This window comes from Pseudozyma flocculosa (genome assembly GCF_000417875.1).
Source record: "Pseudozyma flocculosa PF-1 unplaced genomic scaffold scaffold00006, whole genome shotgun sequence".
Classification (NCBI taxonomy): domain Eukaryota; kingdom Fungi; phylum Basidiomycota; class Ustilaginomycetes; order Ustilaginales; family Ustilaginaceae; genus Pseudozyma; species Pseudozyma flocculosa.
Window position 1 is genome coordinate 894,138 of NW_006920874.1, and position 23,752 is coordinate 917,889.

The 23,752-nt window shown below is 66.0% G+C and overlaps 8 protein-coding genes across 8 annotated transcripts; 3 read left to right on the forward strand and 5 right to left on the reverse strand.

Annotated features, from left to right (window-relative positions):
- Nucleotides 1-93: 93 nt before the first annotated feature.
- Nucleotides 94-2,914, reverse strand: PFL1_02396 (uncharacterized protein; the record flags this gene model as incomplete). Its single annotated transcript, XM_007879908.1, has 2 exons — nt 94-179; nt 427-2,914. 2 exons carry the CDS (start codon nt 2,912-2,914, stop codon nt 94-96), a joined length of 2,574 nt encoding a protein of 857 aa, XP_007878099.1.
- Nucleotides 2,915-3,928: 1,014 nt separating this feature from the next.
- PFL1_02397 (uncharacterized protein) lies at nt 3,929-4,960 on the forward strand (the record flags this gene model as incomplete). The annotated part of the gene is made up of 1 exon (XM_007879909.1): nt 3,929-4,960. One exon carries the CDS (start codon nt 3,929-3,931, stop codon nt 4,958-4,960), a length of 1,032 nt encoding a protein of 343 aa, XP_007878100.1.
- A 454-nt stretch (nt 4,961-5,414) lies between these two features.
- Nucleotides 5,415-6,911, reverse strand: PFL1_02398 (uncharacterized protein; the record flags this gene model as incomplete). The annotated part of the gene is made up of 4 exons (XM_007879910.1): nt 5,415-5,625; nt 5,736-6,157; nt 6,277-6,447; nt 6,543-6,911. The coding sequence occupies 4 exons, from the start codon at nt 6,909-6,911 to the stop codon at nt 5,415-5,417; spliced, it is 1,173 nt and encodes a 390-aa protein (XP_007878101.1).
- A 425-nt stretch (nt 6,912-7,336) lies between these two features.
- Nucleotides 7,337-9,016, reverse strand: PFL1_02399 (uncharacterized protein; the record flags this gene model as incomplete). Its single annotated transcript, XM_007879911.1, has 2 exons — nt 7,337-7,768; nt 7,889-9,016. The coding sequence occupies 2 exons, from the start codon at nt 9,014-9,016 to the stop codon at nt 7,337-7,339; spliced, it is 1,560 nt and encodes a 519-aa protein (XP_007878102.1).
- A 2,035-nt stretch (nt 9,017-11,051) lies between these two features.
- On the forward strand, nt 11,052-16,914 carry PFL1_02400 (uncharacterized protein; the record flags this gene model as incomplete). The annotated part of the gene is made up of 5 exons (XM_007879912.1): nt 11,052-12,234; nt 12,367-12,766; nt 12,867-12,989; nt 13,084-13,150; nt 13,252-16,914. 5 exons carry the CDS (start codon nt 11,052-11,054, stop codon nt 16,912-16,914), a joined length of 5,436 nt encoding a protein of 1,811 aa, XP_007878103.1.
- Nucleotides 16,915-17,393: 479 nt separating this feature from the next.
- PFL1_02401 (uncharacterized protein) lies at nt 17,394-18,161 on the reverse strand (the record flags this gene model as incomplete). The annotated part of the gene is made up of 2 exons (XM_007879913.1): nt 17,394-17,603; nt 17,703-18,161. The coding sequence occupies 2 exons, from the start codon at nt 18,159-18,161 to the stop codon at nt 17,394-17,396; spliced, it is 669 nt and encodes a 222-aa protein (XP_007878104.1).
- Nucleotides 18,162-19,190: 1,029 nt separating this feature from the next.
- Nucleotides 19,191-21,577, forward strand: PFL1_02402 (uncharacterized protein; the record flags this gene model as incomplete). Its single annotated transcript, XM_007879914.1, has 2 exons — nt 19,191-21,413; nt 21,518-21,577. The coding sequence occupies 2 exons, from the start codon at nt 19,191-19,193 to the stop codon at nt 21,575-21,577; spliced, it is 2,283 nt and encodes a 760-aa protein (XP_007878105.1).
- A 177-nt stretch (nt 21,578-21,754) lies between these two features.
- PFL1_02403 (uncharacterized protein) lies at nt 21,755-23,082 on the reverse strand (the record flags this gene model as incomplete). The annotated part of the gene is made up of 2 exons (XM_007879915.1): nt 21,755-22,079; nt 22,187-23,082. 2 exons carry the CDS (start codon nt 23,080-23,082, stop codon nt 21,755-21,757), a joined length of 1,221 nt encoding a protein of 406 aa, XP_007878106.1.
- Between the last annotated feature and the right edge of the window lie 670 nt (nt 23,083-23,752).

Below are 23,752 nucleotides of genomic sequence, written 5' to 3' on the forward strand. Positions count from 1 at the left end.
ATCATTCCTCGACTTCGACTTCGACTTGATCCTGTACCGCCTGATGCCCACGTCTGGCTCTGTTTGCACGTTGAACCTCGTCCCTCCTCTGCTTTAATCGTTTGAGGATCTCGTCTTCAACGAGTTCGACGGCGAATTGGAGACCCCATGTACGTTCGTCGACGACCATCTGGGCCGACCTGGTTCGTTGTGCGGCAGGAGGGGGGATGTAAGAGGGAGGGGGTGAGATGCCGACGAGGGCGTTGGCATGGTCGAGGATGTCCATGTAGATCCTGTGCGATTCGACGGCTACCGTCCCACTTGGATCGGTGGTGAGTCTGTAGATCGGATAGTGCGTTCCCGCTTCCATCCCTTCCCCCCTCCCTTCCCGCATCGACGAGGCAGGGGAGCGGGAGGGAAGAGAGTAGAGACGGGAGAGGATCTCACTTCGCTTCGCTTCATACCCGCCTCCCCCTCCAGGTCGAGGAGATGAAGCCGACGATGACACCGAGTCAAATTGTCCCGCCAAAGACGAGGAAAGGTCCATGGCCCGTCCGAACGACAGCAGGTCGTCGCGCTCGGCCGTCCGGCGCCAGTTGTACAGCGCCAAAGGGTTGGGCAGGATCAGGTTGGTCTCGAGAAACGAAAGGTACCCGTCCACCTCGCCCGGCGTCATGTCGAGCGGCTCGACGGCGCGGTACACCTCGTGCGTCGATGCCGCATCGTGCCGCTTGGCCTCGGACGTTTCCCGCAGCGCCGTCACCCACCGCCTCAGCGTCGGCAGCCCAGACACAAAGCCCAAGCTCGGTCCAGCTTCCCCGCCGGTCGTGGTGGTGTCGCCTTGCTGCTGCCCGTCTTCGGAGGCGCCAAATTCGACGGCAGGGTAGACGACATCTTCGTACCGGCCCTGTCCGTCCATGCCGTACCGCATCTTGACCAGCACCAGGACGACGGCCATCATGATAAACTCGCGCGGAACGGGGTAGCGCTGCTCCATCGACCGAGTCCGACGCGATGGCCGACCTCGTTTGGCCGGCCCTTCACCTACGACCGCAGCACCGCTCTCTTCGCCCGCCGCCGCTGCCGCCGGAGTGATGTGCAGCTGTACGCCGACGAAGCTGAGCAGGCGCTTGGCCGCGCAGTAAATGGTCGGAGGCAGGCCCATGCCGTCGACGAGGCGCCATAGCATGACGGCGCCGCTAGGCTCCTCGAATGTGATGCCAAAGTTGACGTGCAGCAGCGTCGCCAGCTTGGCCGCGTGGACGTTGAGCGAGGAAATTGCCGGCACGCTCGACACGTCCAGCTTGCCGTACCGGACGTCGTCGGCGTTGAGCAGCAGGACGAGGTCCGGCGGCAGCCGCTGCACCGCCTCCAGGAACGTGAGCCGGTACGAGGCGGCCAGCTCGGTCAGGTCGCCCCACAGGATCGGGATCTGCAGCTTGGACAGCGTCAGGTAGAGGATGGCGAGCGTCGATGGCAGAGACGCAAACTTCATCAGCCTGCGCTTCTCTCCGATGCCGCTGCCGCCCGGATGGAGCCGGCGGGACCCGGTCTGCCGTGCTTGCCGCCTCGATGCCGTCGATGACGCGCCGGCGGAGCGGTAGCCCTCGGACCACTCGCTCTCGGCATCGGTCGTTTCGGCGCTGCGAGGCTTGTAGATGGGCGCGAGCCTCCGCCTGCCCTGCTTCCGACGCCAGCCGGACCTGCGGGAGCTTGTTTGCGATCCTTGACGCCCTGCATCATCCTCGCCATGGCCATGGCCATCGCCGTCGCCGTCGTATTCGTCTTCGTCGTCGTCGTCGTCGTCCTGGTCGCTGTCGGAGCGCATGCCGTCCCCTTGGGCGCCTTGGCTGCCCTCGCGCCGTCGCTTGTCGCGGCGCTCCTTTGCAAAGACGGGATCGAGCGAGGCGAGCATGTCCTCGGGGTCCTGTAGGTCGCCCGGGGCGTGGTCGTCGTCGGTGAAGCCCTCCGTGCCGCTGGTCTGGGCATCGGACTCGGGCTCAAAGGCGCCCTTGCGTTTGCGCTGCTGCCTCTTTGCCTCGATGCGCTTGCGACGGTCCCTCTCTGCGAGCCTGTCTTCGAGCTCAAAGTCGTGTCGGACGTCGTAGATGGGCTCTGTGCCGCGGTCGGTCCGGATGTGGTCGCGGTCGTCGTCGATGTCGTGGGTGGCGCGGTAGTCGAAGGTGGCCGCCACCAGGGGTTCGGGCGGGAACTCGGATACGGGGAGGGATGCTACGAGCAGAGCCCACAGCTCTCGTGCGACGGTCTCGGTCTCGGGGGGCAGGTTGCCGCCAAAGTGGTGGTTGAGCTGGTGGAGCTGCATGCGAAGGATGAGCTGGAGGCACTGGAGTCGCTTGAACCTGCCCTGCATCTTTGCGTCTGTGCCCGTGCCTGCTCGGTAGGCGGTAGACCTGCCCCTGCTTCTGCTCCTGCGACTGCGGCTGCGGCTGCGCTTACGACCGTGCTGACCGTCGGAGGCGTCGAGGTAAGACAGATCATGGGCCGTCTCGTCATCGTCGTCGTCTTCTTCGTCGTCGTCGTCTTCGAGCTCCGAGACAGCGCCGGTCCTCCTCGATGTGAATGTGCGCTTCCTTTTTGCCCTGGTCATTTTGCGCCTCGCTGTTGTGCGCTGGCTCTCTTCGAACTCGTCGTCGAAAGCATGTTCGATGCGGAAGTTGTGCTGTACGTGGCCGTACTTGCAGATGAGCTGTCCCCTGCGCACGCGCATGCGGTGAGTGCCACACTCGAAGCATGTCGGCCTGTTTGCGCGTGCTGGCGTGGCAGGTGTCGGTTGGGATGCGGAGAATATGGGCTGGGGAATGCGGGCGGAGCGGGCGAGCGAGGGCGACGAGGAGGGAGGGTTGATGGGGACAGGCTGGGAGAGGGAGCGGAGGCCCGAGCCCGAGGGCGTGGCACCGAAGCCACGGCTGGACATGGCGGTGTCGATGCGGCGAGGCGTCGGCGTTAGCGTGGTATTGGAGGGATCATTGGAGGATGGAGAGCGGCGGTGAGTGAGTCGAGTCGAGGCCAGGTCGAGGTGATGAGCCCGGTGGTGGCCAGAAGCAAGAGCGAGGCGAGCAACCAGGTCGGACCCTGGCTGGCTGTCTGTCTGGCTGGCTGGCAAGCTGGCCGGGGCCAACGGGTTTTGGGCAAAAAGTGGAGCCGATCTGGAATTTTCAAAAATCGCAAAATCGCTGCCCGATGCGATGCAGGGTCGAGGTCGAGCTGGGCCTGGCGCCTGGCACCTGGCTCGCTTGAGGCCAGCCAACCGACTCCGCCAACTCGACTCGACTCGCGGAAAATCCCAACCGAGGCAGAGCTGCCTGGCGGCCAGGCGAGACGAGGCGGGCGGGCAAAGACGGTCTGCCTGCGCTGCGCTGCGATGCGATGCGATGCCGCTTGCAGCTGCACCTTGAAGATCCGCGCTCCGCTCTGGCCTCTGTGACCTCGGCTTGCCCTGGCCTGGCCTGGCCTGGCTGGCCTGCCCTCTAGCCTGCTATCCTGCCCCGCCCCGCCCTGCCCTGCGCTGGCTGCCGCGTGAGAGAGGGCTGAGAGGGCAGACCCGCCGCCTGCTTTTGGGCTTTTCCCCGCAGACACTCGAACCCGCGGGCAGTGAGCGGAGCCAGACACAGAGTGGCTGGCTGGCCTCGCCTGCCTCTGTGGCCTCGCTTGGAGCCGCCGCCGTTGATGGATCGTATCGCGGCCATCGTTTGTTCCTCTCGTCCATCCTCTCGCTCCCGCTCCCGCTCTCGCTCTCTCGCTTTCTCCTTTGGTCGCCATCACCGTCACCACTTCCCCCTTCGCCATCCTCATCCCCATCTCCATCAACCTCGCCCTCTCTGCTCCTCTTTAGACATCTTCCTTCGCAGCGCACCCTGTCATCTCTTTGTCTTCTTTCCGTCTCTCCGTTCCGCCGCCAACTCTCCTTCTCCTCCCCTGCCCTACAGCCATGACGCGCGCCCTGGCCCTCGTCGCCCTCCTGGGCGCAGCCGCCGCCACCACCGCAAACGCCCAGCTCTCCATCTCGCTCGCAGATCAGGCCAGCAAGGCGCAGCCCTCCGCGCCCGCTTCCCTCGACCTCGGCGGCGGCCTCACCTCGGGCGGCGCACCCGCCGCGACACAGGCCCCTCCCACCCCGACCGCCCAGTCGTCGGTCGCCACCACCCCGCTCCCCACCGGCGGCAGCGTCTCGGTCGTCAGCGGCGCAACCGTCAGCCAGCTCACCAGCAGCAGCATCAACACCTCGCCCGCCGTCGCACAGGGCACCCTCACCTACAGCCAGCCCCCGCTCCCCTCGAGCACCACCACCATCGACGTCTCCGCACTCCCCACCTCCCTGCCCCCCTACGGCCACACCGTCTCCTCCAACTTCACCCTTCCCTCGGCCACCGCCACCGCCACCTTTGCCACCCTGCCCCAGCTCGCCTCCAACCCGTACCAGATGGTCTTTGCCGACACCTCGGGCCTCCCCGACTACCAGTGGAACCTCGCCCTCGCATCCGTCCCCTCGCTCACAAAGGAGGCCATCTGCCGGCAGCAGGTCGACTTCTGCGCAAAGGCAGGCTGCGTACAGGACGGCGCAAAGGTCAAGGACAACTTCTGCGAGACAAAGTACATGGGAGCCGCCTGCCGCTGCGACAAGGGCGACTCGAGGCTGCAGCAGTACAACTGGCCCGTCATGCTCGCAGACTGCCGCGGCCGCAACACGGCGTGCAAGGACGCCTGCCAGAAGCCCAACCTGGGCACCGCTGACAAGAACAAGTGCACCCAGGCCTGCGACGCAAACTACGGCAGCAACTGCGGCGCTCCCGGACAGTACGCCGCAAACTACGCCGTGGCCAAAAAGGGCCAGAAGCCCAGCTACGCCATCATCCAGGGCGGCAACGCCCAGAACGACGCCCCCGCCTCGCAGCAGGCCCGGCGCTGGGCTACCACCGCCGTCGCCGCCGCCAGCGCCTTTGCCCTCGTCGTCCTCGTCTGAGGCGCGAGCGGCGTGCCGTCGTCGTCGTCGTCAAAGTGGCCCTCGCTGCAGATCATTCTTTAATCTTCATCTCCCGCAGGTCTGGATGGCGAGCCGGCGGGCCCATTCGGCCTCTCTGCCTGCTGCTGGCCATCCTCCTCGTCTCGTTCTACTGGATCTCGCTTGCTCTTTGCTCTTTCTCTCCTCCCTCCCTGCCTTTATACCCCATACGCGTGCGCGCCGCCCCATCCCTTCAGTTCCCTTTGCTTGCTGCCTCGCCTTGCCTTGCCTTGCCTTGCCCCGCTCTGCTTCCGTCTCTGCCCTTCCTCCGCTCGAGGACGATCCAGTCGCTCCCTATCCCTCCCCTCCCCGCTCTTTCAGACGTTCGGAACGGAATCCCCATTCTCCCCACCATCCTCGTCCGTGCATCCTTTGCGTGCCTGCTTGCCTAGTTCCCTGCTGGCTGGGAGGGTGGCTAGACAGCGACGCCAGCCTGGGTCGAAACGGCGGATCCGACAGTGTGGAGTGTGGCGTTTCCGCTGCCCATGGCGTCGAGGATGAGCCAGTTGGTAATGGGCTCCTCTCGGCCTCCGAGGGCGTTGAGGACGTCCTGAGCCAGTAGACCGCCCAGGACAGCGCACGTCGGTGCGAACTCGCCGCGCGTCGACGTCGATGCCGCATACGTCCTGCATGCAAGTGTGAACGGGCATTCGTCAGTGATGTCGACTCGAGACGAGTGAGAGCACAAACCAAGCACCGCGGCCGTCGGCACAGGATGACGGGCGAAAGAACTCACTGGAACCACGCCTGCCTGTCGACGCCCTGCGCCTCAAAGACCAACGAAGGATCCACACCCCTCTCCACCATCATCCTTTCCGCCACCTCCCTCAACTCCCCACCACCACCACCACCGTGCTGCTGAGCCTCCCACGATGCCCAGACTGTCCACAGACCGGGGGCCAGTCTGAGCCTCTTGATCTTGCGCGCCTCGATACCCGCCCACGTCATGTCGAGGCTGTGCGAGAGCGGCACGAACGTCGTGCGGTTCTTGATCCGCTTCTTTTCCGGCTGCGTCGACGACGACGATGGCGGGAGCACGCGCTCGGTGATAAAGTCGTGCGACGCTCCCAGGTCGGAGAAGATGTACCCGCCGAACCCGAACGACGACGTGGCGTAGAACTTGGTCGACGAGAGGCGCAGCGCGTCGTTGAGCGTCGTCTTCGGTGGCGGTGGTGTGAGAGGGTGGAGAAGAGACAAGATCGGATGGAGTGGTGAGCTGCATCCGGTGAGACGGCGCGGAAAGGGAGGAGGGGCAAGGGGAGCGGGGATGTACGCACCAGCTCGAGCTTGGTGCCCCTGCACGCCACGACAACGTCGACGCCGAGCTGCTTGACCTTGGCCGCCACCTCCTCCGGCGAGCCCTGGAGGATGGACTGGTCAGTAAGCCCCTGAACCTTGACGAGCGGGTTGAGCGCGCGGATCCTGTCCACGGGTGCATCCGCAACCCTCTATCGTGACGAAGCAAGGGATAAGCCTACAGTCAGCCTGCTGCCGTGCGCCTCATCGACATGCACCGGCGGCCGTCGGCCCTGCCCGGACTCACGGAGGCACCAACGTCGTCCTGCCTCCAAAAGAAGCCGGCGCTGAGATCCTCGTCGCGCACCGTGTCGGGATCGAGGATGGAGAGGGTGCCGATGCCCGAGAGGACAATGTTCTTGATGACCTCGGTGGCGACGCCGGTGAAGCCCCAGACGAGGACGTGCGAGGTGCGCATGCGCGTCTGCGCCTCGAGGCCCCACAGCCGGATCTGGCGGTCGTAGAGCGCCGCCTCGTCCTCGGTCACGGCGTTGGCGTCGACCGCATCCGAGCTGCTGGTGGGTGCAAGCACCGACGTCGTCGCCGTGTCGAGCGCCGTGTCGTTTGCGCTCGCGGTAGCGACGGCACTGGCGGTGTCAGCAGCGGTGGTGGACATGATGTCGGTGGAGCTAGGAAGACGCGAGGGGACGAGGGTGGGCGGGGAGAGGTGATGGTGCGCAAGCAGGAAGAAGTCAAAGGGCGGGTGAGTCCCGACAACACCGCTCGCTCGCAGCCCTTTTCGACTTTCCGCCCGCGCCCCTCCCTCCACTTTGGGGGCGCGTGCGAGAGAGGTTCCGCGCTCCCAGTCAAGGTCATGCCAGGCTTGGCTTCACCGCTCCGCTCCGCTCCGCACTCGCGACTCTTCCCGGCGACTAGACTGAGCCGCACCCATGTCAGACAGCCATCGCTGCGACCACGCCCGACAACGAAGGGCAGCCATGTCCGCAGCCGTACAGCCTTAGCCCGCCGTCTAGAGACCTCGGGATCAACGCCGGTTCCTGACACGGATACATTTGCACCTCTACGAACCGCGAGGTTACGCTACAGCTTCTTGAGCACCCGCTCCATCTTCTCGAGGAAGAGGTCGGCATGGCCCTGCTCAAACACCAGCATCGGCCTCAGCCGGATGGCTCGCTCCCCGCATCCGCCGAGGTGGACGCCCTCCCGGCGCATCTCCATCACCAGCCGGTCTCGCACCTCGGGCGTCGTGCAGTCAAACGCGATAAACGTGCCCGCATCCTCGCCCCGCAGGTTCTCGACCTTGCCCCGCCCCGCCGCCGTCTCAAACAGCGACGTCAGCGACCGGAAGATGTGCGAGCCCACCGACGCCGTCTTTTCCACCAGCCCGTGCGTCCGGATCGTCTGGATAATCTGCCGCGCCTGCAGCGTCCGCGTCGGGTCGCCCATCCACGTGTTGTAGTTGCGGTAGGCCATCGTCGGACGCGTGTCGAGGTTGTGGTAGAAGCCGGCGGCCTGTCGAGTCGCGGCGGGCACAGAGGAGCGGGGACGAAGGGCCAAAGGAGGCGGTCAGCGGGTGGCGCTTCTCATCGCATCGTGCTGCGCTACGCTGGGCCCCGAGGCCGCGAAACCCACCTGCATCTTCTTGGAGAATGTGACAAAGTCGGCCGGCGTGTCGAGCTGCCACTTGTCGTGGGCCCAGAAGCTGCCCGTGGCGCCCACGCCCGTCTGGACCTCGTCGACGATCATGTAGACGCCGTGGCGCTTGGTGACGTCGCGGAGGCCGCGGAAGAAGCTCGGGCTGGCGTGGTTGTCGCCGCCCTCGCTCTGGATGGGCTCGACGATGAGGGCGGCGACGGCGCCGTAGGGCGATCCGGGCTTGCGCGAGTCGACGATGGCCTCCTCGACCATGGCGAGCGACGCCCGCTCGGCGTCTGCGTTCTCGCGCGCGTGCTCCGAGAGCGGGTAGCGGACCGCGGGCCAGGGCACCGAGGGCCAGTTGAACGAGGGGATGTCGACCTTGTGGATGGCCTTGGAGCGGGTGGCCGATAGGGAGCCAAACAGCCTGCCGTGGAAGGCCTGGCTGAAGCTGAGGATGCTGAGGTCCGGACTGCCCGGCGCCTGGTTGCGCATGCACGACGCCAGCTCGTCGGGCGTGAAGCTGGCCTGCTCGCCGCGCTCGCGGGCGCGGTAGGACATAAAGGCGGCCTTGAAGGCGTTTTCGTTTGCGCAGCTGCCGCACATGGCGGTAAAGACCTGCTGCAGGCCGCGCGGCTTGACGGTGCCGAGGCCCGTGTCGACCCACTCGGTCCACGTGGTGGGCGGGAACGAGCCCAGGGCGGGGCGGTTCATGGTGGCGGTGATGAACTCGTCGGTGCGCGCGAGGGCGATGAGGTCCGGGTTGTTGTAGCCGATTGCGATCGACGCGATCTGGGCAAACATGTCGAGGAGGACGTTGCCGTCTGCGTCGACGATCCAGTTTCCGATCGACTTCTGGTAGTCGGTGACGAAGCCGTGGGCGCGGTTGTCCTGGAAGGTGCCGATGCGCTCGCTGGCCTGCTTGCTCTGCGGCCCGGGGATGGACGAGGTGAGGACGGTGGGCATGGCAGGTTCGGTGGGAAAGATGGACGACATGCTGCTGCTGCTACCGTAGGCGGCGGTCGAGGCCGCTGCGGTGGCGAGAGACCTCCTCGCGGCGGCATCGCGGCAGAGGCGCTTGGAGGCACTGCCCGAGGCGACGGAGCGGGCGAGTCGGCTGGCCATGGTTGAGGAGCACTTGGTTGCGTGCGGGGCCGTTGCTGGGAGGCGGTGGTGGGTGATGGCGAAGGTCCCCAGAGGTGAGGGACGAGGCTGCCGCCGTTTGCTTTATGTGTCTCCGAGAAAAGAGGGCGGGGGCGGGGGGCAAGGCAGGGCGAGGTGACGGAGCGAGAGCCGATGGTGAGCGTGAGAAGGAAGCAAGGCCTGGCCTGGCCAGGCCAGGCCAGGTCAGGTCAGGTCAGGTCAGGTCAGGTCGGGACAGGCCGCCAGGGCAGCGGAGCTGGTCCGAGACCCCGCACCACCACCACCACCAACACCACCACCACCACCGCGACCAACACCAGCGCCAACCATGGGCATGGCAGGGCAGGCTGCGGGGGCCCAACCAGCTGGCGTGCAATTCAAGCAGGCGAGCGGCCGCGCCAGAGATGCTGGCATCCATGGCGTCCATGGCGCCCGCCCAGTCTTTGCTTCTTCCTCTGCCGCGGCGTCTTGGACGGCCCGAAATTCGGCTGGGCCACGGGTCGGGTCCGTCCCATTTTTGCCGCGTGGGTCCGGGTCCCTCGCCCTCGACCTAGCCTCGACCTCGGCCTCGACGTCGCCCGCCATGACGAAGCCGTCCTGCCCGAGCTCGACTTGTCTCGTTGCCACCAGCGGCCATCGATGCCGCCCCTCGACGGCAGCGTCCCGACAGCCGTACGGCAGCTTCCGACGACTTCTTCGGCGACCTGACTGCAATCAGCACGCCCTCACCTGGCAGCCTCACCCTCATGGCCATCACATCCGCATCGCTGTGGACAACCGAGTACAGGCATGCGTGTGTGCGTGGGTGGGCATCTTCTCGCGAGCAGGCCCGGGCAACAACGGAGTCCGCTCCCTCCTCGTCAAAGTCACGGTCTGAGGCTGCACCTTCGCCCCGGGAGCGATGCCATGGCCAGGCAGGCAGCGGTAGGCAGCAGGTACATCGGTGCGCTGCCTGTCGGCGCCATCATCCGCAGCACTCACTCCGTACAGGGAAGAGAGGGCGTGCAGGATCGCCGGGGCGTCGAGGCACCGACACACGCCACCCGTATGCCCACCATTCGGCCAGCTGCCCTGAGCACCACCGCGTAACGGCTCTCTTTTCACTCCTGACGCCCTCCGTTGCAAGCATCCTCGCCAGAAAGGGACTTCACCTGAACACAACATGGCTCCCATTGCCTCGCAGCGCCAGACACGAACAACCTGCCAGAGGAGGAAAGAGGTTCGTGCCCTCCCATGGACACAGGGACGACTTGCAGCCCACACAAAGGCCCCGTGTGAACCATTTATTGTCGGGCTACAGCCACTCGACGTCCTCATCTCGACCCACTCTTCGGCCCTCCGACGAGCTCGCACGCCCCGGGACAAGGGACCTACCAAACCAGCACGCGCGGTATAGTGTCGCTCTCGTTGCTGTGCTTCATCTCTTTTGCTGTGCTTCATCTCTTTGATGCCGCAGCTCCGCCACGGACGGCCTCTTTGGAGGCAAGATCAACCTCTTGCTCTCGGTCAACGTAGGCTGGTGCGTAGGTACAGAAGGTAGGCAGGCAGGTATCATGGAACCCAGAAAGCGGGCCCCTCGGAGCCTCTGCCGCGATTACCTGCTGCTGGCAGAGGCAGCTTCGGGGCGCAACGCCTGCTCTTGTTGCGCAACCAAGATTCTCAGTCAAGACACTGCTGCCTCGAGGGAGCTTTCGGATGCAATCGGCTCGACTCGGTCATAGGGGCCATGGTGGGCCAGATGAAGTCGAGCGACGGGCGCGACAAGGCTGGAACTCGCCTCGACGACCTTTATAGCCCACTCCTCGAGCGGCCACACGCCTCCTTCGGGCTTCCCTCTTTCTGTCCGCTCTTCTCAATCTCGTCCTCCTCGTCACCATTGCCGCTCCGCTCTTCCGCGTCCCTCCCCTGCTGCCGCTGTGCGAGCATCCTTGGCACGTCGTCTTAAGAATCGCAGCTCTCAACGACGGTCAGCGTCAAGACAGGGCGGTGCAGACGCGTCCAGCGCTCGGCGCTCATCATGTCGGCTGGCAGCATCGATGGCAAGCTCACCGAGACGACGCACAAGGCTGCCACCGCAACCCACGATCGAGACTGCCACGACGCGCTCTTCGCCGCCGTCGCCGGCAGCCTGCTGAGCGCGAGCACTGCCCGAGCCGCGCGACAATTGCAAGCCGACCAAGGCGAAAACGTCCAAGAGCGATCTGCAAAAGTCGCAGCGACCGACGAGGGTGGCTCGAGGGCAATGAGCTGGCTTCCACGCCCAGCCGACAAACACAAGCCGGTGGCAGCGACAGCAGCAGCAGCAGAAGCAGCAGCAGCAGCAGCCACGGGCCACGTCCACGGCTGCAACAGCGCGCCGTCGTCGGGAGCGAGAAGAATCACGGCGCGGCGTACGGCCCAGGCGACTGGTGGGGACGCGTCGCCAGATAGGCTGGCAGCAGCAGCAACTGCTGCCGGTGCCGCTGGCGCTGATGCCGGCGCTGGCGCTGGCGCTGATCCGGCCATCGGCAGCCCCACCCCTTCGGCCAAGTGGGCCGCCGAGGCAGCGAGCCTACCCACACAGAGCCTCATTGTTGGGCGTGGTGGGTCGCCAGTGACCAAGGCCGTCCACTCGCTGCACCGCCGCAAACCCGTGCCTCCGTTCCACGATGCAGGAGCAAACCCTTGCCACCAGCGCGCCCACCACCTACCACGCCATGGCGCCCCGTCGCAACAACAAGGAGCCAGCAGCACCACCACCACCGACGCACGAGCACAGCCGCTGCCCCGTCGCAACGCTCTCGATCTCGACCACCACGTCGAGGTGCACGCCGTCGGACTGGTCAGAGATGCTCCGCCGCCCCATCGCCACTGGCAGCACCAGCAGCGCCAGCAGCAGCGATACTCGCCTCCGAACGCCAGTCACCGCGGCTTGCCCGCCGGGAGGGCCGACATCCTCCTGTCGCCACAGAACGCCCCCGCGGGCAAGGAGCAGCTTCTGATGCGTCTCGCTCACGGTCACCACGACCGGCACAAGGATCGCGCCCAGCCCGCCGTCGCGATGGGCGGCGACCTCGTACAGCACGGCGTCGGCTCCGAGAGCAGCAGCAACAGCAGCAGGCGCCAGGTCCAGCGGAGGAATCGCGGCAACGACAAGGCCGCCGTCTTCAGCCTCTCGGACTCGCAGCTGGCGGCTCGCTACAACTTTGTCAAGGAGATCGGTGGGTGCCGCTGCGGGTCCGTCGATGGCGCAACCGTGACTGCTGCCGTGCGTGCTGACCCCCGACCTTGCCCTTTTTCGCTTTCCCGCCATCGTCTTGTGTCCTGGCCTTCGCCGTCGGCCGCGCGTCCAGGCTTCGGCGAATGGGGCAGCATCTGGGAAGCGACACCGGTCAAGGAGCTCGAGCACCTCCCCGCCTCTGCCTACCCGCAGATCGCGACGCGCAAGCTCAACGGCGTCGGCCACGTCCGGGTCGACAACCCCGCCCACCGCCCGCTGGCCATCAAGGTCTGCACGCGCGAGCGCAACTCGCAGTCGTCGGCGCGCACAGAGAGGCTCTGGCACGAGTTCAAGATGCTGCGCTCGCTCATCGACGCTTCGTACCACTCCGAGGGAGACGCCACCTGCAGCAGCTCGCTCTCCTCTTCGTCCTCCCCACGCGGCCGCAGCAGAGGGGATCGCATCTTCGGCCCCGACTGGCACCCCAGCATCGTGAAGTTCTATGAGTTCGTCGTCACCCCCTCGATCGCCATGTGAGTCCCTCGGCGAGGCTGGGCCCTCGTAGCTGCTGTACACCCTGGCACTGACAAGCGAGGATTGGGGCCCGCGCTGCATGATGTGCTCTCTTTCCAGGATCGTCATGCCGTGTTACGACGAGCCCATGAAGGTGGGCTTGCCCGACGAGCGATGTCGATCGTACTTCCAGCAGCTCCTTTCCGGCCTCTTCTGGCTGCACCAGCGAGGCGTTTGCCACAAGTGAGTTCGACTCGATCGCGCAGCGCCATCTCCAATGCTGTGACCTGTCTGCTGACGACCAAGTCGTGCTACCGCCTCACCTGCCCACCCGCAGCGACATCAAGGTGGCCAACATGCTCGTCAACTACACGGGCCTATTGGGCAAGGGGACTCCCATCCTGGTGAGCTGCCAGGACACGCGCATACTCGCTCTCATGACGGACGTCGATCTGGCCATTGCTGACCTGCTGTCCCTGCTCGTGGCGTCATCCTGCTCTCCCAGGTCGACTTCGGCTTCGCCACGATCCACGATGCATCCAAGAAGGATGCGTTCATGACCCACGTCTCTTGGGGCACTCCCGAGTACCTCGCCCCCGAGCGTGCTCGAGGAGATCTCCACGACGAGCGCGCCAGCGACATCTGGAGCCTCGGCGTCACCTTTTTCGAGATTGCGGCGACGCGGACGCCCTTCGAGCTCCAGGATGAGCAGTTCCAGACGCGCGAGCAGCTGCAGGCCTACTACCACCGCACTATGAGCGGCGTCTGGGTCGGGTCCTGGGACATTCCGCCCGACCTCGAGGACCTGGTGCGCTGCATGCTCAGCGCCGCGCCCGCCGATCGCATCGACGCTGCCGACGCGCTACTCCACCCGTACTTCGACCCGACGTCGACGTCGTTCGACAACTCGCTCGAGGACATCATGGACATGTTCCCCAGCGAGGACGGCATGAGCGAGGACGAAGGGTACTCACCCGGGGAGACCAGGGGCGCTGTCGGCCACGGCAGCCGCCGTCTCTGTCGCCACGAAAGCGACGACGACGACGACGGTGACTACGTTCCCTACACGGGACCGTACGATGTCCCACCGGAGCGTCTGCAGTCTCGTCAAGCCCATGGCCCGCACTTTCAGCAGCACGGCCGTGATATGATGAAGGAGGGCGATGTGAATCTGCAGATCGCTCGGCGTCCCGCTTCCCCTCCTTCGCCGACGCTGTCGGCTGTGGGCATGGACTCGCTGGCTACCGACCTCGTCCAGGCTTCACCTCCTTGGCAGGCACGGCCGACCGCTCTCCGATCTCGGCCCCAGCCTCAAGCCTGCTCGAAGCTGCGAATGGAGCAGGCCGTCGACTCGCCCGATGGCAGCCGAGACCGCCAAGTCGCCGGAGCCAGCGCGGCCGAGGTCCAACGCCACGCTTCCGACGAAGGCACGACGCTGTCGCAGTCTCCTTTCACGAAAGCGGACAGTGCGATCCCGCTTCTTGGTCGCACCGCCTCGCTAGCGAAACCGCATCGGCCTCATCGCACCCCGCTGAAGCAGGCGATCGCAAATGCAGCAGCCGGATCTGGCCTGTTGCGCCTGGTGCCCGTGGCGTCGGCTCGGGCTCCTAGCCCGATGAAGCGCGATACCCCTTCCGCTCTGTCGCCGTCGCGACCACTCCGCACTCCTTCGAGGAAGCTTCAGCACGCACCATCACAACAGGTCGACACCTCCGCTACGGCAACGGACGATTTCTTTTACCCAGGCGCAGCAGGCACCACGAAGTCGGCAACAGCGGTCGGCCGCCGATTGCAAGCGCCGTCGGCGTCGCAACTGCCCAAGCAGGCTGCAATCGTCACGCCGCGCACCGGCATCCGCAAGGTTGCGTCTCTTGCCAAGCAGTTCGGCGGCAAAGTCGCCCCTTCCGAGCAACCTTCTACCAGCGAGGCAAAGACGCCCAAGAAACCGGGTCGCCCATCGAGGGAGCCAAGCGGATCCAGGCGTGGCCACAGGAGGTCCATCTCTGATTCCAAGGCGGAGCTGATGGAAGAGAGGACCTCCGCTCGCCGACCGTCTATCGGCGTTCAAGTGGACGCGGTCCGTACTCCCGACGTTTCCGAAAAGCGCCGGGTGGCCAGCGGCGGCCAGAGGGACAAAGCCTCTCCTGCCACGCCTGCTTCCGAGCTGACCTGCGGCAGCGTCTCGGTCGACAGCTACCTCTCCAGCGAATGCTCGCACGCTGGCGCCGGTGCTAGCAGCGTCGCCGAGCCCAGCCTCGTCCAGACCGAGCACCACGTGAAGATCTCGAGCAGCTTCGGCATCGTGTCCAGGCCGGCTGAGGTATCGCAAGACGCGCCCGCGATCCCGCCGGTCCCAGCAACAGAGAGCAAGATGCAGGGCAGGCCCAGGCCCCGCTCCGGGCTCCACCGGCGCACCAAGACCGACCTCGATGGCCACGAGGTGCGTCAGAAGCTGGAGCAGATGGGTGCCATCGCCGAGGCGCTGGCGCGGATGATCAGCGAGACCCGCTCTTCACTTTTGGGCTCCTGGGCCGGCAGCGAGTTGGACCGGGCTCCCGAGGCGGGCGAGCGCGATACGCTGCTCCAGACGATCCAGGAGCTCGAGATCAAGATGGCGCGACTAGAAGCGGCCAGGCAGACGTCGACGGCCGCAAGCGAGGCAGCCGCGCCGAGCAAGCCGGGTCCTCTGTCCGTGTCGGGCTACGGCTCGTCGGACGCGCCCCTGTCCGCTCCCTGCCATCCCGGCCAGTGCTCGCAGCGCTGCAGCGCCGTCTGCCGCCAGAGCCGCGTCAGGGCCGGATCAGAGGCCACCGTGACCCCCGCCCGCCGTGTCGTGACGCGCAGCGCTGACCTCGTCAAGGCCGAGATCAACGTCATCGAGGCGTCGCCCGAGCGAGACGCGTCTCCCGCCGCCGGCGCTCAGACCGAGGCGCAGATCAAAAGCGAGAGCGCCGCTGCTCCACGCCCTCCTCCGCCGTCCAGGGACCAGATCGAGGCGATGTACGCCTCGCACCTGCTCCGCAGGGACTCGAAGCAGAATCACAGCCACGACGACGGCGACGGCGGCGGCTCGGCCTGCTCCTCGCCCGAGCGCGCAAGGAGGCAGCCGCAGTCGTCTCCGCACGACAACGCCCTGAGTCCGCTGCTCGAGCCTCCGCGCACGCCCGAGACGCCGTCGTCGCCACTACAGTCGTCGCCGAAGCTTTCAGGCCCCGACCACACTCCATCCGAATTGGAGACGGGACGGCTACCCGAGAAGAGATCGAGCGTCAAACGGTTCGGCCTGGCGACGCTGCGGCGGCCCAAGTCGCTCGCCTCGCTCTTTCCCGGTCGCGCTGCGTCCGGTCCGACCGCCATCGGCATGCGGCGCGAGAGCGTCGCGCCTGAACTGCCGTCACCGCCGAATGAGATGGGCGATGTCAAGGTCGTGTCGCCTCACACATTCCCTCGTGCCACTTTGTCCAAGACGCCGATTGCGACGGCGATGACGACGATGCCGACGCCGAGGAGCGAGGGATCGTCGTACATCTCTCCGGACCTGTCCCCTATCGTCGAGAGCGAGGTGCCAAGTCACGCCGCCGATGCAACCAGCGGGGTGACGGATCTGCACTGCAAAAGGGACGGCACCCACACCAGTGGCAGCGGCAGTGGCAGTGACGGTGACGACGGGAGCGACCTCAAAACGACGCTGCGGCACGGCGGCGTACAGGTACTCTCGAAGACGACGACGACGACGACGACTTCGGCGGGGGCCAATGCCCCGCCCACCGACCCGAGTCGACTGGGCGTAGCGCCGGGAGCGCGTCGGCGCAGCTCGTCGCTCCACCGTCTATCGCGCGAACACGTCCGGCCGCGCACCCTCGCCTCCTCTGGCCCCGTCGTCGCGGCTGCGAAAAAGGCGCAGCGCACCTCCACCCTCGTCGCCACCGCCTCCTCCTCCTCCTCCTCCCCCTCTGTCGTTGATCCGAGTCGACCTTCCAGGGAGGCACGAGGGATCGGCGGGCTGTGGCGCATGTTTCGCGGTGCGGCTGCCGCTTCCGCTTCCGCTACGGCTACGGCTTCGGCTGAGAGGGGGGATGAGCGGGTTTCCAAGTCGTTTAGACGGCCAAGGAGAGGCCATGTTGCGACGCCATCGGCGGCGGATCTATCCCGCGCTACCGTCGCTTAACCAACCCGCTCTGGCTCGCTGCCCTTCAAGACGTTTCACCGTCCTTTGCACTCATGCCCCGGACCCCCCATCGACCGGGCCACATCGGGCGCCTCTTTTGACCGGCTCCGTTCATGCCTTTTATCGTTTCGTCGTTCCTTTGCCGTCCCTGCCGCGATTCGCCCCCAACGTCGGTCGACGGCGCAGGTGACACTACTGGCCTATCCTTCACATTCGTTTGATCTCACTCGTCTTTCGACGTCGATACGCTCGTTTCACTCGGTATTCGGTGGTAGTAGCAGCCTTTGCTTTCGACGCTTGCCCTCCCTGCTCCGCTCCACACCCTCTTGATCGCACCGCATCGCATCGCAGCAGCAGCAGCAGCAGTAAGCACGCTTAGCTTAGACTCGAGGTCAGCCCATTCATTCGAACGACAGAAGAATGCCCTTGTTGCATCGACACCGTGCGGCAGAGGCGGCGTTGGAGCACGCCGGCCGTTTTCAGAGCTTGGCGCGGTTGGGGACGGGAGCGGGGCTGCCGGCGCCATAGTCGTCGCTGGAGTGACCTTCGCGCTGGAAGTCCTCTGCGGCGGTGGGGGCGCGAGCGTCGGAGGGAGGGGCGGGCGCGGGCGTGCCGTAGATTTTTGAGCGCTCGTGCGAGATGAGGGTGGCAATCTTGAGGGCGTTGTCGAGGTTGCCGCGGATCTTGATCTGGGGGAGATGGGGGGGGTCAAGGAGAGGGGGGTGGGAGGCGAAGACGAAAAGCTCAGCGAGGGAAGGGTGGAACAAATTGGGGCCATCACGGCTCACCCTGCCGTCGTTGTAGAGCCTCTGCGGGTGGACTTTTCCGGTGGCCATGTCGACAAAGTCGCGGTCCTTGCACTCGATGACGACGTCTGCCTTTGTCTTTCTGCCGAGGACGGTCTTGGGCGGCTGTCCCTTTCCGACGAAGCCCTTGTTTTTGAGGTCGACGAACCACATTGCGGGCCGGAGCGCGCCTCCGGACGTCTCTACCTTGCCGTCTACGGGCTTGGAGCGCGGGTTGGATGGGTCGAGCGGGCTGGAGGGGTGGATGATGAAGAGGTAAATGCTGCGGAAGGTGCGTACGAGGCGCTTGCGGGAGGGGAGGTTGGGGGGCGGGTTGCGGAGGAGCTGGGACGAGAGGGCAAAGACCTTGGACGACTCGAAGCCGGGGCAGTGGAGCGACTCGTGTGCGCCGAGCGCCTGGGTGGCCTGCTGGTCCATGGTGGTCGTGGCCGTCTTTGACATGGTGTCGATGAGTGTGCGGCAAGGTAGGTGATGGGATGGACTGAAGGCGTGAGGATGGTGTAGGGTGAGGGTGGAGGCCTAGGGATGGCGAGGATGGTGGTGGTGGGCAGACAGACGAGCGGTCGTCGGCCAGAGTGAGTGCGGGGTAAGCTGGCCTCCACCCGCCGCCTGCGTTGCGTGGCTCTGGCCGAGCTGGGCGGGGGGCCAATTGAGCTTTCACGTCCAAGTCGGAATCGCTGGCTGCCCACTCGGCCGAAACAATTTCGTCCGTGCTTGCTGCCTCGACAGCTCAACCTCTGTCTGGCGCGCATGCAGGGTCTGGTTGCGCGCGCAGCTGCCAGCCCGGTGGCCGCCGGCGAGCGACAAGCAGAAAAAAGAAAAAAAAAATGTAAAAATGCAGCAGGCGAGCGAGCGAGCGCGGGTCAGCCGACACAACGCACGCCCGCCCGCGCGCCAAAGGTGGCCAGGCCAGCTGTCAGCTGCTTGCGCTGCATGCATGGGCCACCCTGGCTGGACCCTGAGAGCCTGCCAGCCAGCAGCTGGAACCTGAACCTGACCCCGCCTTGGTTGGTTGCTTGGTTGCGTGCTGACCTGCTGCCCCCTCGCCCCCTCGCCCCCTGGCTCCCTGGCTCCCTGGCTCCCTGGCTCCCTCGCTCCCTCGCTCCCTCGCTCCCTCGCTCCCTCGCTCCCCCGCTCCCCCGCTCCCTCTTCTTCCCACGCTCCTTCGGGCGGCGAGGCGAGGTTACCCAAGCAGCACCGCAGCGGCACGGCCTGGTCGCTCCGTGCTTTCTTTGCCAGCTCATCCGGCCTCCCTCTATCGCCGTCGCAGCGAAGCGGGGATCCTTTAAACGCCTCTACTCACGCCTTGCCACCTCCCTCATCCTCACCACCATCGTCCCCCTTCCTACCTCCCCTTTCCAGCCCAAGGTCCGTCGTCTGTTTCACCCGGCCCCCTCTAGCCCGCCGTCGCCCCTTGGCCAACTGGCCCTCCAGCACCCCCGCTTCCTGGCCGCAACCCTGCTGTGAGCCATGCTAGTCGGCTACGCCTGCTGCACCCGCTTCGCCTCCAACCCCTTCCGTGACCACAAAGACCAGGCCCAACCGTCCGCCCCCTCGTCAACGCCCTCGTCGTCGTCGTCGTCGTCGTCGTCGTCGTCGTCGTCTTCGCGCTCTGGCCCGTCCTCCGTCACCGCCTGGGTCTCGTCCCTCCTGCCCTCTTTCACCAAAGCAGACGAAAGCCACCGCGAGCCTCTGCACGAGCCTGCACCTGCGCCCGCCTCTCGCATCGCCCCGCACCCCTCATCCACCTCGGCGTCGCCCCACGCATCGACACAGCCCAGCGGCACCAACTCGGGAAGGACCACCTTCTCCTTTGTCCTCTTCGGTCTCACCCTCGCAGGCGCACTCATCGTCACCGCAAAGACGCGCAGAACCATGCACCGCCTCGTGAACACAAAGAACCTCGCCCAGCGCAACGCCCAGGCCTGGAGGAGGGTCGCGCTCGACCTCGCAAGGGTAAACGCCCTCGCCGCCAGCCGCGTCGAGAGCCTCGTCGACGCCGCCCTCTCTGGCGACGTCCGCTCAGCCGATCCCCGCAGCGCCGCCGTAAAGCTCGAGGCAGAGCTCCAAGAGGCACGCCAAAGGGTGCGCGCGCAGCAAGAGGCGCTCCGCAACGGGACCGCGGGCGAGTTCGACTCCGAAAAACCCACGCGACGTGGCGACGCAGCGCCGCAGCCTGACCACTCGGCGGAATCGCGGACGAGCCGCACGTCCCAGCCGATCAGGTCGGGCTTCTCGCTGGGCGGGCTCGCCTCGGGGATCGACCACCTCTTCCCGTCTCTGGGCACAGAGCAGCACCCCACTTCCCTCTTTCGCACCTGGAGGTCCGCCTTCGAGCCGACGCGTCTGTCGGCGACGTCCGTCAGCAGCGCCGTCCGGGCCCCTTCGAGGGCCGAGCGCCCCGAGGCGGAGCCTCAGCCTCAGTCACAGTCAAACAGAGTTGCATCCCGCTCAGCCGAGGAAAAGTGGCGTCGTGCAGCTGGCCTGACGGCAGGCACTCCTGACTCCTCGTCGACAAGCAATGCTGCGGCCGCCACGTCGGTCAAGAGCGTCGCCACTCCCGGCAGCCAGCGCCCACAGTCCTCGGTGCCGTCAGAGGACTGGGTGGGCGACCTCGATGGGGCGCTCAAGCAGCGTGAGCAAGAGGACAGCAAGGCCCAACTGGCAGGCAAGGCATCTTCTGCCGTGGCGGCAGGTGAACAAGACGCAGAGGAGGCCGATTTCCTCTTGCCCGTATCTGACCTTCACATTGCCAGCCGCCTGCACATTGCCGAAGAGATCCTGAGCGATGCCGAGAACCAGGCTCAACAGAGCAAAGCTCGCAACGAGCGAAGCACGGCCGCACAAAGGCGGGCCCAGAGCCGACTTTCGGGATCGGCGGCCATGTACCCGACCTGGCACCGATACCGAGACCTCGAGGACATCCTCATGGCCGCCTGGGACGACGGATGGGGAACGCCGCCGCAGCGCTCGCACGTCAAGGGCATCAAGGTCGAAGCAGGCGACGAGGACAAGCCACCGGCTGGCTCAGCCGCCAGCCGAGCCAAGCCGAGGCGGACCATGTCGGAATCGACCCTGCCAGAGGCAGAGGGACGGCCCTCGTGGCGAACCGACTTTGCCAGCTCGGTCGAGTCGGAGCGTCCCTCTGCCCTGCTCGGCGACGGGGCGTGCGTCAGCGAGAGCGCAGCGTCGCCGTACGTTGCGACTGGGAACGTTTCGCAGTACGAGACGAATTACGATGAGCAGCACGTGATTCCAGAGGAGCCGAAGCGGACCATCCAAGCGTGGGATAGCGGCAATGGCGGCAAGTTCGAGATCGAATCCGAGCCCGAAGCGACCCGGCCCGACGCGGCTGCAGCCTCGGCTCCGGCGGCGACGGCAGCCGCCTACTGGACCTCGCCCTCGTCTGCGCCGTCCGACGGGCCGACGACGACGCACTCGTCGCCGCCGCCCTCGCACCTTTGGACGGACGTCGAGAGCCTGCGCGAGGAGAACAAGCACATCAAGGTCAAGCTGATGGAGCTCGAGACGTCGCTGCACCAGGCCCAGACGGAGCTGGCGGGGCAGCAGCAGCAGTACCATCAGCAGCTGGAGCAGCGGCAGCAGGCCCTCGACGAGACGGGCGCGCGCGTGCGTCACCTTGAGGACAGCGTCGGGCGCATGAGCGTGTGGGCCGACGAGATTCATCGCAGGGTGAGTGGCGATGCTAACTTGGCATCGAGAGGGGGAAGGCGTGCTGCGGTGCGAGGACTCCGAGGCTGATCCGCCTCGGTCTCTCGCTCTCTCTCTGTGCGCAGCTGGGCCTCGAGGGATCACCGCTTTTTTCCGGCGACAAGGTCGGATCGAGGCGCGGCTGAGCGGCTCGACATGTCTGGCAAAGAAAGGGGGGTTGTGCTCCGTTTCGATTGAGCATGTCGGCTTATCTCCGGTAGTTTGTTGCGTTTCATCCGAACAGAGGGCAGGCGGTGTTTCTACATTCGAGTGCGAAACGGAGCGCTCGCCATCTCGCTGGCCTGGGCTCGGCACGGTAGGTATCAGACCTTGACGCCCATCCAGATGCTGGCGATACCGAGGCTCAAGTCCTCCCAAGCGCCCAGGACGTCGCGGTCCTCGTCCCTGGGTGCGGCGGCGGCGGGTCCACCGCCGCCGAGGAGCGACGACTGGATAGCGGGGAAGCCGAGCGACGTGGCGGCGGGCGACCCGGGCAGGTGGAAGCCGGCGTCGCGAATCATGCGCGCAAAGTTGGGCTGCGTCGGGAAGCGCTCAATCGACTCGATCAGGTACTGGTAGCTCTCCCTGTCCCCCGCCAGCAGCTGTCCCAGCGGCGGGATGAAGTTGAACGAGTACTGTCGGTAGATTCTGCGAAGAGAAGACGACGAGAGATAGGGGCGCGGACGGTTGTCAGACGATGAAGCGGGGGAGGGGGGCTGCAAGTGCACCATCGGCCGGGGCAGCCGGCAACTCACTGGGCGAGGAGCGGGACGGTGACCTTGCCAAATTCGAGGCAGGCAAATACGCCGCCGGGCTTGAGGACGCGGTAGGCCTCCTGGAGGACGCGGTCGATGTGGGTGCAGTTGCGGATGCCAAAGGCGATGGTGTAGAGGTCGATGGACTGGTCGGCGATGGGCTTGCTCTCGAGCTGCGGCAGGAGGGGCTGCTTGCTGTTGGGGCCGCGCGCGGGGAGCGGGGGTACGTCCATGGTTGCGGCGAGGTTCTCTGCGTTTCCAAGCTGGAACGAGACCTGGGGCGTGTTCCAGTACATGGACTGCTTGAAGCGCTTCTGGCCCTCGACGAGCATCGAGGGGTTGATGTCGAGCACCGTGACGCTCGTCTCGCGGTCGTAGTGGGCGGTGCGGGCGTGGTCGAGGATGCGGAGCGCAATGTCGCCCGTGCCGCCGGCGACGTCGAGGACTTTGATGCCGCCGCGCGGGTCGAGCTTCTGGACAAAGTGGTCCTTCCACAGCCGGTGGATGCCGAGCGACATGGCGTCGTTCATGACGTCGTACTTGGACGCCACCGAGGAAAAGACGGAACCGACGAGCGTCTCCTTTTCCGAAGACGGGATCGTCTTGAACCCAAAGTGCGTCTGGTCGGACGCCGACGAAGAGGCCGAGGACGAGGGGGTCGAGGCCGACGACGACGACGAGGCAGAGGGCGATGATGATGCGGCGTGGGGCGGCGGGATGGGGCCCGACGGTGGCCGGTCAGAGTAGCTGCGCACCGTCATCCTGGCGGCCGTGGCTCTCGATGAGGCTGAAGCGGCTGCTGCTGCTGCTGCCGCTGCGCCGGCAGAAGAGGTCGAGGGGCCAGACGAGGCGAGGAGGGACCTCACCGAGCTGGAGAGGGGCGACCGGAGCGCCATGGTGTGCGGTGTGACTGCGATGCTGCGTGGTGCGGGGCGGTTGTAATCAGTAGTGCCAGAGTACAGCAGCGAGGATAGCGGCGGCGGCGGTAATGGTGGTGGTGGCAATGATGTTGGCCAGAATCTGAATGGCACCCGTTGGGCACCAAGACGCCGAGCGAGCGAGCGTCGGGAGGCGGGCCGGATGAGGTGAGCGTGCCTGCCTCGCCCTAGCCTTTTCTTCTTAAGCCAGGGTCCTCTTTTGCGGCTCCGAGATGGCCAGGCCAGGCTCAGCTGGCAGCCGGGTGTTGGGTTGGCCCTCCTGGCTGGCTGGCTGCGCTGGCCTGGCCCTGGCCTGGCCTCTGCATCTTTTTCCGCCTCCACCAGCCATCTCGTCGTCGACCCTCGTCACCACCCACCACCACCCCATCCTTTCCAGCCCTCACCCACCGCTCCGCCTCGTCTCTAACCGCTCCGGCCATTCGCTCCGTGTCCCATCAAGACACCACCCTGGCCTTGCGCACATCCCCTCCCTCGTTTCCCAGCCCGGCCCCCTGCACACGTCATCCCCCTTCCAGCTTGCGCCTCTCCTCGCACACTGCCGCTGCATTCACTCGCCGGCCGGCGCAGGCGACCACTGGCTGCCCAACCGCCTGGCTGACACAGTAGCGGCAGCTTGATACCAGCAGCT